Source organism: Osmia lignaria, chromosome 9, assembly GCF_051020975.1.
Source record: "Osmia lignaria lignaria isolate PbOS001 chromosome 9, iyOsmLign1, whole genome shotgun sequence".
NCBI lineage: Eukaryota > Metazoa > Arthropoda > Insecta > Hymenoptera > Megachilidae > Osmia > Osmia lignaria.
Window position 1 is genome coordinate 2,661,776 of NC_135040.1, and position 18,898 is coordinate 2,680,673.

Genomic DNA, 18,898 nt, shown 5'->3' on the forward strand with positions numbered 1-18,898 from the left:
TATGGTACAAATTCAATTTATCGTTATTATATTATACAGGTGATAAAATAAACACTTTTGGTTCTGTATGTAAATCAATTTGAAAATGTGTTCGTCGGACACTGCTGAGTTGTAGAGGGCTGAAAAGGGGAAGGTGATTCTTAAACGTACATATATAGAGTCTACATAGAGAGTTTCAAGCAAGTGTATAGTCGAGGGATGAACATCGGGGCAATCCCTCCGAGTAACGTGATATATTGTAACCCAAATAAACCAGGGCGGTGACACGACATACCGCTTTAAGGTGTTCTCACTCTATTCGATCATCTTAATTATTAAGGTAGGAGTTCTGAATTTATTGATCAAGTATGACCCATTTAATATTATTACAAAATAACACATTTAGAAAATATTACAAAATGCAGAATATTTCATTGCATTATGTTATAAATCTACTGCATAAAATAAATAACTATGAAATTCTTGTATTTTTTAAACATCTGAGATTATAAATTTTGAAAATTTGCATTATCATACAATTTGTTTTTAAAATAGAGTAATATCTGTTATTTTTTCAAGAATAAACAAAATCGTGCAGCAAAGGAGTAATTAATTTTGTGTAACACATTGACTGCCATTCTAAAGATACTGAAAATTTTATTAAGTAGTATTTTTATTCTGAAGAAATTTTAAATAACAAAATGATTTTTTGCATAAAAAACAGTGACCACTTGACCCACATTAAGTAACCCAAAATTTTCTAAAGTAAAGCAAATTCTATTATAAAAAGGGATACCCTAAAACCCTTATCGAAAAATTCGATATGTCATCATTTATGCAGCTTTATGTACAGCACCAAGAGAAATTCAATGACCCTTAATAATGCAAGCTCTGAATGAGCAGGGATGCGAAAGACTTTCTGAATGAGGGCACTGTAAAATTAATAAAACACCTACTGATATCGGATCAATATTCCAATACAGTAACATTCTGTTCTCTCGAATCTCAATTTGTTTCTTTCTCAAGACGAATAAGTATTTCTCGTAATAGAAGAAATAAATCTTCAACGTTTCATAAAGCGAAAGACGTTAAACGAGAAAAAATGATTGTCGTTTAGTCGATTGCATTCCCCGAAATCGTCGAGCAATAACGCGTCAAATAACGTTAAAACAATATCGCGAATGTGTCGGTGGGTTGTGCAATGGTGGGCTGCCGTATTTCATAGCCGTGGTTAGCCTGGAAACCGCGGAGAGACACTTCAAAGGTGTCAAAAAGGCTTGACGTTCGCGGAACAACGGTCAAAAGTATCCCGTTTTCGGTGCCAGCAGCCACCTGCATAAATTCGTGGGACAAACTGCCATTGCAGGGGTTTCGCATGGCTACGCCCTTAGGTGCAATGCATACCGCGACTGCAGTGCATTTCGAGGTGTAAGCTCGTCTCCCGCTAACCGTATATACAGGGTGAATCCAGAGTGCTATAACAATATTTGCAGACATATTATGTACTTTAAATCTAACAGAAAAGTTTTCAGAATCTTGCGTCAAGATGTTTCAATAAAGCTCCAGAAGAAACGTTATTTTTTATTCGTCCTCGGACGACGGACCATGGAGAGAGCCCCAATTCATTTCCTAAATTTTACACTGTCTCTTTAAAAATTATTTTGCCAATATATAAAATCGTTTAGTTTAAAAATTGTACTTTTAATTTTTTAGATTAATATCCTTGTATATATTTTATTAGTTCGAGTCACGATTGACCCAGACTTTGCTATTCAAAGATTAACTAGAAGAGAAAAATTAATATTCTTATTGATGAGAATTTGTTGATTCTATACAATTAAAATTTGTTATATTCTTGAGAAAATAATATCATGAATATTATTTTTTATACAATGATATTATTGTACATAAGTTATAAATAGGTCTTCAGAAGATCAATACATGTATATATATTGTCGATACTATTGATTTTATTGACAAACTGTATTTACTTTATTCGATCAATATTTATTGATAGTATATATGTATATTCAGGTTCGAGTTGGAGTTTAATGATGTTTAATTAAGCGACATTTCATCAATACTAAAAATAATTTGATTTTCATTCAACCAGCTTATCAATTATTATTATTATTATTATTTATTTTAATTAAAGTCGCATCGACAGCGAGGGTCATTGTTTTAAATAATGATATGTCAATCGGTTTCTTTACACATTCAATAATATAAGCAATATATATTGATCTTCTGAAGATTCCTTAATAGAATATTGATTTTTATAAGAAATTTCTTATAAACAAATAATACATTATTTCTAAGTTACAACAGATATCTTCAATGCACTATCTGTTTTAATAACTTTGTAATTTACTTGTTACAATACCTATATGTTATAATACCTAATGGTGAAAAATTTGAGAAACAAAATTATTTATGTAAAATATAAATTTGCTACGATATCTTAATTTTACATGATTGCATGGATGATTGACCTTTTCATTTAATTGATAATTAACTTTTAAAATGGCTAAGCAATAATTTTGATAAATTAAAAATTGTTTCCCTTTTAAGCACCGAGAATAAAAAAAATTCATTTTTACTATTGTAAGTTTAAAAGCTCCTTTTTTTAAATTGTCTAATCCAATTTTTGAACATTGGTAGTACAATTTTTGAAATTTGCTTTAAACTGCTTTTATTTTTATGTGTACCTATATGTACACCCATGATTATTCTAGATTAAGGTTTAACAAATGGTCGACATATGTTGAACAAATTCCTTCAATATTTACTCCGATATTTCACTCCAAGAACGTGACAATTTTACACATAAGTCTTTCTTCCCACTGCTATAAATTATTTTTATTTTTCTAGGTAGTTCATTCAATAAAAACTGTGTTGTATATGTAACATTTTGAACATTTGTTATGAAATAACACTTCAACTAACGACTTCCGTGATGCATTCCGACGTTTGGTTTCTGGGTCATATTTGAAACAGCACGTTTTCAGTAGTTGTTGAATTCAAGAATTTAGGCTTTCTTTTGATTTTAATCATTTCTTTTCTGCGGACAATGCATGCCATTTTCTATGCTTTCATTATTCTTTCATGCTTTTAGAATTTTTTTATTAAAATGTTGTAAATTGCATTTTTGAACCTAGCAGGTTTATTACAAAATTATTTATTGTAGAATTAACATACAGAAATTCGTAAGAAATTATATTTTAAATCTTAGACAAATTTTTTATTGCAGCTGGTATCAACTATAACTGAATTTTCAATAAAAATATTTATAAAAATTCCAATTACTACTTCAAATCTAATTGAATATAAATATAAAATGCCATGTTTGTTAAGCTTATAGTTTTGGTTAAATAAATTTTTAAATATTGCAATTGAAAATGTAACTTTCTGCACCAGTATTATTCTTTTTATTGTGGTTTACTGTATTATCTACTAATTATAATTATAAATCAAGGAATTTATCAGAAAACCTCTCAACACTTGCGTTTACTCAGGAAAATTTGAATTTATATTTACCTACTTTGTTATTCGTACTTTTCATTTATATACCAAATTCTACAATATTTAATAATTAAAAATGATATTATTTTGTTTCTAAATTATTTTTAATATTAATATCATCAAAATCAGAACTCTGAGCATTGAGGATTTGATTTCTAAGAAACTCCCATCAATAATTCTTTTTTTTTCAGTAATCTTTCACCACATAAAAAGAATATAAAATTACAAGTAGCATACAAATTATAAAAATATTAACTTTTGAACAGTGGAATCTGGTAACCCAAGCTTACAAAATGTGTACAAGGATAGAAAAGATTTCATATGTTGGAAAAATAATTTTTCAAAGATCAGTGTAAAATTCAGAAAATGAAAATAATATAAAATACAAAATTAAATTAAAACTGGGCCTCTCTCCATGGTCCGTGGTCAACCTACAAATCAGCACGATATCTAATAAAATTTACTTTACCAAACAAGTATCTACAACTTCTCCACTATTTTACTTTCGCTTCAACAATTCCTACCAGCTTTTCCATAGACCTTTTTCTTCTTTCCCATAAAACACACGGCAAAATAAATTTCACGGACAAAATTGCAAAGCACCCTGTATAACTGATGTGTCGAGTATAAGTTTAGCGGGCAACGTACCTGATACATACAGGTGTATAGAATCATAGTGAACACAGCTGTATGTACCTACGTACGTGTGTTTACATGCACACCGTTGCAGTTTGTCGTGTGCGGTGCTGCATCGTAAACTGCATCGTTCGCCGACAATCGTCGTCCACGAACTAGAAACGCGACGCTCTGGTGTCGTCCTTGTCGCAACCTGGTAATCTCGCTGTTGGTTTTCAACGACCCTCCGCCCCCCCCCCCCCCCCCCCCTCCCCCCCTTCACGGTTTCTCTCTTCTTGTTTTCGAGTTCCGTCGTTCTTCGAGGAATACGGAAAGCGGCGCGCTGCGTGTACACCAACCAAAACGTCGTTTTCTTGGCATTCTCTAATTGAACGAAGCGCCTTCCTTGCTAGTGAATTTAACCTGCGCGGCTTCACTTATTTGCCCTCGAGCCTATGACCTCCGCGCGTTGAACTTTCCGCCACCGAGGAAATTGCTCGTAACCCCAACCTTGCGCAAATTAACAATACGAGTTAATGAACACCTCGAGCGTCGAAAATCATTTTATCACGGGCACAAAGGCGCTGGACGATGTTGGAGGTCCGCGGTCATCAAATTACTTTGAATTCCAGAGGAATTTTGAAAAATGAATATTTTAACCATTTTATATTTTTATTGGGTGTAAAAATTAATTTGATATGTTTAACATTACACAGTTTCGTAACCCAAGCTTACCGAGCGTTAAAAACAGTGTAAAAGAGAAAAGAGAAATTAAATTAAAATTGTGGCTCTCTCCATGGTCCGTCGTCCGAGGGTTAATTATTATTTGTAATTTGGGTAGTTGACTACCATTTAGTTGCTATCTCCGATTTTCTTTCAAACATCAATATATTGAAAAGCCTTATTTAAGAAAAAGAAACATTATTAGAAAAAGTTCGAATACAGTTCGAATACTTTTGAAACTAACCATATGAATGCAAATGAGGTGTCGGAAAATAAACAATAAATAGTTAAAAAAGGTTTAGTTTAATTTATTAATAATAAATTCAAATAACAAAAAGTAGCAAATAGAGAATAAATAAAAAAGAGGATTTAATAATCATCTGGGTCGCTCATTGGGGCACTCTCCATGGTCCGCCGTTCGAGAGATACTTGGATTTACCATGAATTTAAAAAAATAAATCTTCAATTGAAAAAAAATGAAGGAAAGAAGATGTGAAAAGCCATAATGAAAGGGTGCTAATAAAAACACTGAACGCACCCTACTCTCCATAATACGGTAGATGGTAATCGTTTTCACCCTCTTTCTGGATTAAATTTCGAAAATGACTTCTTAAGGAGCGGCATTTATTTATCAAATAGACACGATCTCCCCTACTCGGAAGGAGATGAGCATCCGTAAGCCATTAATCATTGAAATTGTTTTTTTTTTTTTTTCTCGTAGACACCGCTAAGGGTGTGAACTGTACAATTTTTCAATGGATATTCTTGCAACATAGGTATTCACGTGTGCGCATCCATTTCGATTGACACGAATTTGACAAATTGTTAAATGAAAGCTCTACAAAAAGAGTTCTCGTATAGCTGTTGAAAATAAATTTTCCTACTTCAGGCTTCTTTCAGCGAATGTCTTATCGATCAAATTCTCAACGTATCGCGATGGAAACCTAAAGAAAGTTCCAGCTAAGTTTCCAATACAATGGAATTCGACACGAATCGTATTGACAAAGTCGAGGATGACATTTCTCTTCGAGCGTTCTTTTCAAGGGTTTCGAGAAAATGGCTTCTTTCGATTGTCTATGATCAAAACTCCCGCAGATGTAATTTCACGACAGCAAACCTGATTCCTTGCTATTGAACGATGTCCCTGACAAAACTTTGCCCTGTAATTACTTTAGGCTTCGTTACACTTGTGGGTACTCGTACGCTTCGATGTAATTGTATCGTGATTTATAAAGTAATTGTACTTGGATTGCGATACTTGTAAATATTACAGAATGTATGTCACAGAGTCTGAAATACGTTACTTAAATTATCTAATTCGATATAAGTAACTTTTTTCATAAACTTAATAAGTTAAGATAACAAGTTATCTTCCATTACATCAGGTTTTTAATTATCTTCTTCAAATATTTATTGAATATTTCTTATTTAAAAATATGAACGTCGAATGACTATGGCTACTGTTTTTAATGAAAAGGTGAAGGGGAAGTATACCAAATAGGTCACTTTTTTAAAAATGATCAAAAGCACATAAGTATACTACATTTTCATTACAGTAAGATTTATTCTAAATATTAAAAATGAAATTGCTTATATTCCTTGAAAAATAAAACAGAAAATTATTTTGCAAAAGTACTATGAAAAATAGGTGATTCAATGAACCTAATTAAGCTGCTACAATTTAATAAATGAATATGCTAAGCGTTTGAAATAAAATATTTCTCATTTCCATCTGATTAATGCTGGTATAATTTTCACATATAAATTTTACTACATAATTTTCAAACGCTACTAATATAAATTTTAATGCAGTATTAAAAAGCATTGTAAAATGTAAACTTAAATTACATTGTAAATAATTTTTGAATTTGTTGTACAAACATATTTCACTTGGAAAGTAAAGAAAGTAAATAAGAATAACCCTAGGAGAAGAATGTTGTTTTATCGCTTTCCAGTGCATGCTTCCGTGTTTTCACGCAATCCGCGTTCCCATTTCCACTCTCACTCGAATTTATGAAGAACGTTCTTCGAAATAATAATAAATCGTGGGAGACGGGAGCGTTTGTTATATTTAAAAACCCGTTACTCATCGGTCGCGGACACGACAGAAACATCCGGGTATTTGTTTTTATATTCGCCACCCTCACAACATCGTACATTACTCGGTGTTACATACACAACATTGATTTATGACACGTATCGATTTTTTAAACGTTGTTTGGTAAAAGGTTTATCATTGTATCCGCAACGGTATTTGTGCCAAATTTTTCTTTTTCATCAAGATATTGGCAATAATTAGAAATGGAATTGAATTTAATACGTACACATGCGATCCAATCAGGCTTCTCTAGAAAAAGTGGCGATATGAATCGTTCAGAGGCAAAGTGATTAACTCCACTTTTTGAATTTGTTAAAATTTTAATGCCATAGCACTGATTGGATGCTTAATTTTTTTTCTTTTTGCTTTTGGGAGAGGAGGGTTAATCGATTCAGCAAATGGACGGCTCGTATGGGGAAAGCAGGAATTTTCAAAATTTTCATTTTAACGAGAATAACCTTTGAAAATAATTAAAAAATAAAAGAATACAATTTTTGGTGATTAAGTATTGTAAAATTTAGTATATAACTGAAAAATATGATTAATGGATAAGTATCGATTCAAATTTTCCCGCGTAAACGTTTATACGCAAGTGGGGGGAGGGCACGGACCTATATACAGGAATATGTATACATATGAGACCTTCGTCGTTATTTTCTCCGGGGACGCCTACGGAGACGGAGGGGAATTTTCTCTGCGGAAGCCTGATTTAATTACGAATGTACTTATTCTAAAAAGTGATATATTAATTTTAGTACTTAAGTTTCGAATGCTATCTCATTTAGGTTTGAAAGGTTTTATTTTTATTCATTCTAAGTTTTACTTAGTAATTCATTCAGATTAGTAAATCTACTCAGTAATTTACAAATTTGTTTGCCATCACGGATATTAGAATATGCTTCAATTAGAATGCATATTTCAGAAAATCAGATTCAAACGTGCAATTTTCAACAAACATAATCAGATTATGAAAAGCTGACTTATGAAACTGGTATGCATAATTCTATCTTAGTTGCTCGGTAAGCCTTTTGTTGTATGATAGTATTACTATTATTACAATCACTTTATTACTTGTAATTTCATTTTCTTGTTCTAGTATAACCAGTGCCAATCGCCATTCAGATCTTTATTACCATTTTTTGTCCTTTTTAAAATACATTTTATAATTGAAAATCTTCAATTAAAATAAAATAATATAAAATATAGGTCCACTGAAAAATTGACGTGTTTTAAATACAGCTTGAGCTCGACAAAAAATAGAATTAACTAATATTCTATTCAACAAATATATTCTTCAAGAATCTTTAATAAAAGGCAGTAGATTTTTCATAAATAGAATATTTTATTCAGAAATGATTAAACATCAGATTTCCAAGATTGAACAAGGCACATTAACACCTCGTATGAACCATCCATTTCCATAAGATCCACAAAATCCCTATTTCCCACAAATTTCCGTCCCGGATCATTGATCTATTCAAATATATGGTTATATCCCTCTTACCGAATGTCCTTGTACCCAAAGAAGGGATGGGCTGCATAACTTTGCTGATGAATCCATTTCCAGGCACTATTCTCATAATACCCTCCATCCTAGTTCCGCTTATCAACCACTTCCCTCATTGCTTTCTAACTCACATAAAGCTGATTGCTTTGAAATGGCCTCGGAAACTGATTCACAGAATCACCCTCTAAGAACAAATATGTTTGATCTCGAATAAACACCCATTACAAATTTAAACACATTTTATCCATTTAGAAGAACTCTAAAACAAACTCTTGAACAGTGGATCCTGGGTCAATAGTGAGCCAAATTTACAAAATATATACAAAGATATTAAATGTATAATCTTTAAACAAAAGAATTTCATCTATTGGAAGAGTCATTTTCAAAGGTACAGAGAAAAATTTAGAAAATGAAGATAATATGAAATACAAAATTGCATTAAAATTAGAGCTCTCCCCGTGATCCGCCCTCCGAGAGTTAATACCTTGAAAGACCTTCAGCTGAAAAGGTTCCACTTTTACAAAAATTAGATTTTACATTAAAACTGTGCCTCTCTCCATGGTCCGCCCTACAAGGTTCATTCATTGAAAGAGAGATGCAGGGTCAATTGTTACCCATCAATATTATTTAAATTTTTATTTTTATATCGAAAGTAAAAAATTGATTTAATTGAGGGGGTCTAAATTGGTTTGAAGATTTAATGTGGAATATTATAGTGGAAGATTTTCTTTAACTTTTATAGCTACAAAATAATTCAAGGATAATAAAACTAAAAAGAATCGTGCACTCTAACTTTATAATAAAAAATTTAAATAATACTTGAAATTTTTAAGTTTTAACATTCAGAAGATGGAAATGAAAGGAGTGTAAAAGAAGTAACACGATAGTCAGTGATCCCAGTGTAACTCAATAACTCCTCATCTCCATAAATCTCAAACTCAAGCCATTAAAAAAAGGAGATGTGCAAGTTAACTGACGTTTGCGCGTTTTCAAAGTGTACGAAAGTCTATATTTCCTCGTTCGAAACTTTTAAGTAAATCTTAACCGATCCGCTCGCGATTCAGCTCCGCCGTAGGCCGCTCAACCGTATAACTTACTCTGGATGCCATCACCAGTTCTTAGGACGATAATGATCCATTAAGAAACTCGGAACTCGGCCGTTTCTGTGAATACTACGGGTTAGCTGGAGAAACGCTTTCTCGCAAGGCAGAGGGGTAGGAAAAAAGGAAACGTTAATCGTGGAAGGGGCGGGGGGTGAGAACACGGCGCCAGAAACGGCAAAGTCTTTCGACTTTTCATCGAACTGGAAGGAGTCGTCTTTGTGTTTAACGGAGGGTACCAGCATGCGGTATGGGGGGAGATGAGAAAAGAGGTGGAAGAAGGGTTCGCTTCCCGATTCCAGATGAACGGATTTCGTTAAAAGCAGATTTACATTTCCTCGGCTCTCCTCGGCCACTCCTCTCCTTTCTTCGTGTAAACGTTTCGCGAACGAAGCGCGTTTCCACGCGCGACTGAATTCGCGTTTCTTCTTCTCGTTTTCACTGAAAATTTCACGATCAATTCACGCTTGATTTCTCGCAGGTGGATTCCTACACAAAACACCAGCCGCAGCAGTACCCGCAACAGAAGTGGGAACGCAACGACGCCCCCGCGCCTCGGGCCGATCAGCTGGAGAATCTACAGTGGATCGAGATCCGAGTGAAACTTCAACCGTTCCATTACTCGAATGGCCAGCTGAATTTACGATGCAGCGCACAGATTCCCGGCATATATTCGGCGATAAGCGAGGTGCAGCTTGGTGCTGGATTGCGCGAACCCGTGCCCGAGAGAGGTAAGAATTTTCGGATAACTTTCAACATTCGCGCGTCGTCGTTCTGATTTATGTATTGAATTATAAGTGTTGAAAAGAATAGTCTGAGCAAACAGTAAGCGAACAATTTTCTTTATTTTCATTATTATGACACTTACGTGATCGGGGATGAATGTGTATAACATTACATATTATTTATTTTAAGGAGACTGAGGGGACATAGAGTAATTACAATTTACATCATTTTAATTTCAAATTTTGACATTCATTAACTTTATTCATTTAGAATTTATTTTATTTATTTCAAAATCTATTTAGCATTTGGTTTAATTTATTTAAAATTTATTTCATTTATTTAATTTTATCAATTTTATTATATTTTATCTTTATTTATTTCTATTTTAACCAATGCACAGCGAAGCCTGGGACAATCGTGACCCAAATCTCTAAAACGTATATAAAGATATTAATCTAAAGTTAAATATATCATTTTTTAACAAAAGGGTTTCATATATTGGAAGAATGATTTTTAAAGGAACTATGTAAAATTTAGAAAATGAAACAAAATTATATTAGAACTGTGGCCTCTCCATGGTCCGTCATTCGAAAGTTAAATAAGGACATCTTTATAATAAAAATTAACTCCCCATTAAAATATATTATAAATGAAATCTGAAGAGGGCCAGGAAAGTTTCTTTATTGTAAAAATAAAGAAACAATATGAATTTTTATATAACATTAATCAGAATTAATGTTATATGAGCAGGAATCAAAAATTACAGATTAAACCAATCAGTTATATGATACTATTTAGAAAAAAGCACTCAAACTTTTTATAGGAAAAAAAATGTTTTAAAAATTTTAACTATTATGATTTATGATTAATTAAAAATTTGGTTTTTATTGTAGCCTATTACTATTATAATTCTTTACAATTAACAATTGATATCGAACACCGTATATATGTTTACGTAGTTAGGAATAAAAGGATTGATAGTTAGTGATAAAATCTCCCAAAAACCCCAAAAAGCTTGTGTTTTTTTTTTCTTTTTTCTTTTTTCTTTTTTTGTTCCGCTTCGACACGGTGGCCGACACACCTGTCTCTCGACGAAGCCGCTTGCGGCCAGTTGACGTACGCTGCGGGGTAATAGTTGCACGCTCGAGCTCCCTGGTTAGGGGATTAACCGGTCGATCGCATAGGATAATAAATTTGGAGAGTTAGGGTCCACCCATTCGAAATCGGAAAGGAAGCCTCCGGTGCACGCTGCGCTCGCTTCCTGCACGCGACGTCGACGAGATTTAATTGACCAGCCACGGATAGAAACCTCAATCCCTATTATCCTCCTCCAACTCTCTACTTTTGTCCCCTACGTTCTTTTCTGGTCGCCTCGTACATCATACATTATCGTTCAAAAGTGTTTGTGCATTGTTTAATATACAGAGTGTCCCTAACTTGTTCGTTCTCTTATAACCCTTAAATATCATCGTAGGGTCAGATATGACCCCCTCAAAGTTAAATCTATAGTTCCTCTACTGAAAAGTAGATAATGGTATATATTATTCAAGCATAAAAAGGATATATATTCTTATGTCATATTTCTATAAATCATGGTAGTTGAGGGTTGAAACAGAGGGAATGGTTCTCATAAAAAATTCATATAAACAAATTAGGTATACTATGGTAATTGGTGATGCATTCAACTTTAGATGGAACATGATAGTTTTCATTGCAATTGCAAATTTTCTGTTGATTGATAAAACTATTTTCTTTTAAATTTCTCCATTCATCTTGCAATAATATAATTGATGAATACGTCACAGTTACAGAGGGGGACGTTCCAAGTGTTACACTCATTATACAAGAACTCATCCAGTTGAACACGCCTGTACCCCATTTTGGGAGCAGACAGCTAAGCGTTTAAAAAATATTAATATTATCTAATGGATATTAAAAATAATTTAAGTTTTATAATAAGTACAACTTAATTAATAAATTAATTTCAAAAATAAATTTTTTAAATTCAAAAAAAATAGGGAACTGACAATGAGATTTGAACTGAGAACCTTTGGATTTACAGACATGTGTTTAACCGTTTGTATACATGAGTATGTTATTCTTTACGATGTAACAGATAATTAATTATAAATGTTAATATCTATTGAATCAAAATGGCGAATAGGTGTATTCAGCTTAACGAGCTCTATATAGTGTCCAATTTTCATTATTTAGTGATCTTAGTGAGTTCCCTGTAAGTAGAATATTATTTATTTAAATTCCAAACTTTGCAGTGTTACTTTTGATTGGAAATTTATTGTTAAAATTTTCTTTGTATACAGAAATAATTTTTTAACAGTATTGATTATAGACCGATTATGGTAATTAGTCTTATTTTTTTCTTGCTTGAATGCTTACCTATCACTTCAAGTTCTAATAATTTTAACAAATTTTTTAAAATATACCTTTAAGAACTCAAATACTTAAAATTATTTAAATTGATAAATCAAAATGTCTTCTTAAGTTGTCAAAAAATTTTAAATTATGAATAAATGCTTGTGATTATCAAATGATTTCTCTCCCTGTATATATATTTAAGTTCATTCACGGTGTTATTAAATTAATGAAGGAAATTTCTGCGAGAACTAATAAAGTCGTTCTCGCGTTCAACCGTACAATTGTCCGTTGTGTCGCTAATTTGAATTGAATTCACTTTCATCTTGTTACACGAGAATTCTCTTTAGCACGATGTTACGTAACCCTTTCAAACCTGGACGAGAAGTGCGAATCAATCTGGTACCATGGTAACAAGGAACGGTGTGAATCTTTCCCTTAGGAAAGATAATGAAATACACTTTATCGTAGAATATTTACAACCAAGTATTCTATGAATAGAAATAGTAAAATTTCGTTCTGTTTCTGTGACGATTCACATTACTCATCTAAATTGAATTTTAAAGAGGTGTGAATAATACCTACGGTACTGTGAAGAAAAGGGCGTTTTCAAAGGACTATTTAAGGAAAACGATTCCATGAATCAATTTAACTGTTTCTTTTTAATTAAAACCTCGTTTTATTCATTTCTTAAGTAAGCTAAATGGGTAGATTCATAAATTGAATTTAATATTAAAATAACCAGAGTTGAAAATAAATAAATAAAAGATGGAAAATAAATTAATATGAGAAATAATTCCTTAATGAAGATTAATATGTACTCTGACAGGTGCACATTAATAATTTCTTTAACTTCAAATAAGAAATTTGATATTTTAATTGGTCATTTTAAGAGGGTGATTTTGGGGATGATTGAAGGGGTTAAATTGTAATTATTATTTTCATTATGAATATTAATAATTATTTTTATTGCAATATCAAGTATAGTTACCCTTAATAACACCTATCATACCCTAAATGATTCTTAGATTTTCAAAGGTGTTAATCAAACTTGAGTTCAAAACAGTTGATTATTTTTTAGAATTTTCTACTAATTGAACTTCAATCATAATAATTTATTGTTTCCTGTAAATTCAAATTTCTACAGTTTTTTTTTCAACTTTTATGGTTTAGATTTGAATTGAATTTGATACATATATTCGTTGCTTGTTGTAGAGTTATTGTTACTGTTTTTTTTTAAGTATCGAAAATGCAAAGTGCCGTGTTCGTGCAGCTTTAATCCATCGACTAGCGCACAATCATGTTGTTTCGGGATAGACATTCAGCTATGCAGCGGTAAACCAGAGTTATTTGGGATAGGCAATCAACTATGCAGTGGTAAACCGAGATATCTCACGTGATACGAAGGGAAAGTACGTATGTGGGTCAACCATAGCTTGTTACAACGTTATTGTGATTGTATATTTTTGAAAAACAGAAATTACTTTTGCATTTCAAATTTTAGACATATTGTAAAGATTATATGTATAATAAAATGTTGTATTCATAGTTTACATGCTTGGATGAATTAATCATTATCAGTCAGTTATTTCTGAAACTAAAAATCCTTCAATATTAAATGTATATGTTGCAAAATTAATTGAACAAATTAATTTTTAACCTTCGGCCAAATGTAATTGTTTAAATTGTCATATTTGAAGTATGAGCACATTATTCTTTATTTATTTACTTTTCTGATATTTATTCAAGCTTAGAATACTTTTAAAAAGATTTAATTTCTTGTTATTATTATTAATACACAATATATACATTTCTAAAAAAAAATGCAAATAAAAGGAGTTTTAATTTACAAATGTTATGCAAACTCAAACATAGTTTAGTAAAAATCATCGAAAATTTTCAAATTCTTAGATCCTTAATTAATTTAGATGGGAAAATATCGTCATTTATCATATTAAGCTTGATTCCATCCCTATTTATGAATTTTTTGAATTACATGTTAGCCTATTTATAATTGCCACGTTGAAAATAACTAATTAATCCATTTTTCATAAATGTAAAGAAACGATATACTCGTGTGTGAAATTACCTCCGCATAATGCAACATTCCATAGAAAGCAAGAGGTCCAATTGGGTCGGAACTTAAACTTTCGTGACGAACTCGAGTGAATCGAAATTAGATCACCTAGGAAGGAAATGATGAAGTCACCCCTTTGGAGAACGTCCCAACGACCCAGCATATTACACCGGAATCTTCCCTCTTCAGTTTACCTCTTCTGCAAAAATCCGGCTTGCACGCAGAACTTGGGCGACAAGCAACAGTGGAAGTCTCTTTAGATCCTCCACCCTCTTTTCCAATGGAATCGCAGAGGAAGGAGAAAGAGGGGGAGGACACGTAAGATTCGGTCTCGTCGAGAAACTTGCTCTACAGAAGATGCCGACTGTTGGGTTCTTCGGCATCGTTTCGAAACTTCGTCTAGCCCTTTTCTCTCTTGACCCCTTTAAAGACACTGTTCCTTCTTCATCCTTCGTTCTCTGTCGTTCTCGTTCAACCCTAACACTCCAACGAGCCTTCATTCCAGTGGCTTCGCGAATCTCTTCCGGAATCCCCGGACGCTGATCTCACGTAGGACGATCCCATATTGGACGAGCAACTAAAAGGGAAGGAAAGAGTTTGAACGTCTTTCGATCTTCTTTTACGAGTCCTCACAGTCGTACGATAAATCGCTAATGGTTTCTGGATCGACGGTTACGTGCGTAACTACCTGCTTATTCCCTGTGTCACTGTGAATATTGTAAAGCCTTTTATTCGCAGTTGTTACATCGCCACTGTTTGAAGGCTAGGCGCACTCGCGATCAAATCTGGCTTCCCTAGGGAAGATGGCGATATAAGGGAAGCAGGATTTCTCAAAACCTCAATTTTGACGATATCAATTTTGATGATTTTTAATTATTAAATATTAAAAAATTTGGTATATAACTGAGAAATATTAATAATTGTAAAATATCAATTCAAATCTTCCCGCGTAAAAGTTTGTACGCAAGTGGTGGGGTGCCATAGGCCTATATATAGGGAATCCCAGATTTAAAGTGCCAAACTTTGTCAGTATATTTTATAGGTCTAAATAAAAAAGAAATGTTGTATGAACACATGTAGATTGTTTAACCCTTTTTTTAAAAGTTACTAATTACTTGATACTAATTATTACTGCTGCTACTTATTCTAATATTAAATTCATAAATACAAGTAATATTTCTTTTCTAAATAGCCATTGTCCTTAGAAATGCAAGATTGACAGCATTTCAAAATGGAATTTACTACTGTATTAAATTGATGTGTACACTGTTTCATCTCATTGTTAGTGAATTTTTGTTGGCAACTTTTTAATAAAGGGCAAAAGAACCTATGTTTGCATAAAATCTTTTTCTTCTTGAGACCTATGGAATATACTGACCAAGATTGACACTTTAAAGCTGGACCATCCTGCATATAGAGTCCCCTTCTCTACTTCTTCATTCTCCCATGGGATGCCTATAGGAAAGGACCAAACCCGTTACATCACAGGGCAAGAACTATTTTAGCGTTTTGATTGAAGCTCCTGGCTATCAAACTAGAATCAATACTAATTTTTTTGTTCATTCTTTTTAATAAGTCTATTTTTAATATTATGTGTAACCGATGATTTTAAAATAGAGTTTTTGTTTTCTTTCCTAATTATAAAATTTTCCATTCTTTTGTTTTGAACTCAAATTAAAATGACTGAATATGGGAATATTGTTGAATATATGTTCATGTTCCATATTCCACCAATTTTTTATTTAAATTATTCATTTATAAATTAAATTTGAATTATTAAAATTACAAGTTTATGTATTGATATTGAGTTTATAATTTTAATTTTAATTTGTATTTCAAATTGTTATCGTTCCTTCCAGTATTAATTATGTATAATTAATATAGTAATTAAGTATATGTTTTGTAAGTTTGGGCCATGATTGAGACAGGCTTCAAGGGTTAAATAATATTTCTTTTGTTAATAAAAATGTATCGAATTTTTTCTAATAACTTAATTCATATATTCTAAAGTCTTACATTTTACTTTAATTGCAATATAATTTTGAAAAATATAAATCCATTATGTGTAAATATTTCATTTAACAGTTTCGAATACTTGCATGAGCTACTTCTTTTTTATGAAATATCATCATTTTCTCATTTGTGCTATAAATTTTTCCTCGTCTTGTATATCCAACCATCCAGACGCAATCAGGTGCGAGAAGACAGGAAAATATCCTGGTTTATGGGTTGTAGGAATGCACGTCGACGGTGGTGCAGCTTCAGCTGCACGCCCAAGAACGTTATCGTGTGATTGATCGACGATGCTTAGCGTCGTGATTATCAGAAGTGTCTTCACGTCGATTATTTTGACCGATGAGCCCAGGGATATCGAAGGAATCACTTTTACGAGCTGCTCGACCGTGAAGGAATCCTCGATGCGGTCAAGCCGAAGGAAAATCTATATAAGAATTTTCTCGTTTGATCGCATCGCAGAGGTAATCGAGACATTTCTTCTCTTCAGCCAATTCGATCTTTTATTAATACGATAACTTCTCGTGATTGATCGGCCTTTTTACGCGTTCCGTCCCACAAATGATCTAGACATCTATTAATTTGTCATTCAGTATAATATTATGAAGGTTTGTTGGTTTATGTGATAAATCTCATCACTGATATCTAATTTCAACATTGAACCCAAAAGGAAATATTTTTATGTAGTAAAAACAAATCTGAAAATTAATAAAGATTTCAAAATAAAATATTAGATCACTTTTAAAGAAATAATAAATTTGTTATTATTGAAAAACGGTTGCATAATGGTTTATTATTTAAAGGTTTTCAAAAGATATTGCAAATAATCAGAATTTATATAGAAATATGAGTGCAAACTAAATTTCAGGTTTTACAAATTTTTAAATTATATCTATTTAAAATTTTTGTATTAATAATTTCATAACAAATTAATCTCATGCTTTTTTTAACTGATTCTTTTATTTATTTAGTTGTTATTGTTATTATATTCTCTCGCCACTTTTCGAGTACATAGAAGCGGGGGAAAATATTCAAATTCAAAATAGTAATTAGGAATAGTAATATTAATTAATTAGTATTAATTTTAATAATTTTTCTTTAAGCTGCCTTATATTTTTTTAAATGTAATTTTAAGCTTTCTTTCGATAAGTGAAATTGAGGAAAAGAAATATTTTATTACTATTATTACCAGGGACCCCCCACTTACCCTAGGTCCACTTATGATTCATTGACGTAACTAATTGTAAGTAGAGACCGGGATAGCCCTTCATCCCCAAATTTGAATTGACCCCCTCACTATTCTAAAATTTCAGCATTTTAAAATTTCAGAATTTCGGAATTCAAACATTCCAGGTTTTCAAAATTTCAGAATTTTAAGATTTCACATCAGATTACCAAAACTCCGGAATTTAAAAGTTCAAAAATTCCAGAATTCTAATTCTAAAATGACTTTTCCTAGAGATCTGACCTACCATAGAATAAAATTCTAGTTACGTTATCATTAAATTTCGCAATAAATGACAAATATAAAGTATCCGAATTATGATATATATTTTAATCAGCAATAGAATTTAAAGTGTTCTGTTTCTAATGAAATATTTTCAATAATCTCGCCTTTGACCTGGACCCCTCAATTTCTAAGGACAGCTCTGCTTATTATTTGTATTCCATACTTTCATCCTATTACAAGAAGTTAATTTTCTTCTTGTATTAGCCACCATATGACTGCTAAAAATGCAACAGTCGAGGCAATTTGAAAAAAACTATACAGAAAGAAAAGAAAGGCAATGGCGCTTCTCGCTGCATTATGCTGGGACGGAAATTGTAAGCCGGTTTCATTCCGTGAATCTCATTTCGGGCTTAATCCCGTGTAATTTGCAAAGTTTTACGTCCAACAACACCGACTAACGTCACCTTCTTTTTTCATCCCCATAATTTTCGAGTCCCGCAAAATTTCGAGGGCTCCGAAGGGCAACACGCGCAATGACAACAACGTCTTTTACCCTATATTCTATGTAAATCGTTTCTGCGAAACTTTCGAGTACTCGTGTCACGAACTTTAGAATGTCGGCTCATGAAGTTGACTGGAGAGTTTTTATATCAAGAACTCTCCGGATTTCCCTGCAGCTTAAGCCTCATACACTTCTCAGAAAGCATGGTCACTT

The 18,898-nt window shown here is 32.3% G+C and overlaps 1 protein-coding gene across 1 annotated transcript in view; it reads left to right on the forward strand.

Moving 5' to 3' along the window:
• LOC117604310 (uncharacterized) overlaps nucleotides 1–18,898 on the forward strand; it is a 247,136-nt gene that overhangs the window by 217,549 nt on the left and 10,689 nt on the right. Inside the window, exon 5 of the mRNA XM_034324642.2 lies at nucleotides 10,026–10,275. Within this exon, the coding sequence (XP_034180533.1) occupies nucleotides 10,026–10,275 (250 nt within the window). The remainder of the gene's footprint in view (nucleotides 1–10,025; nucleotides 10,276–18,898) is intronic.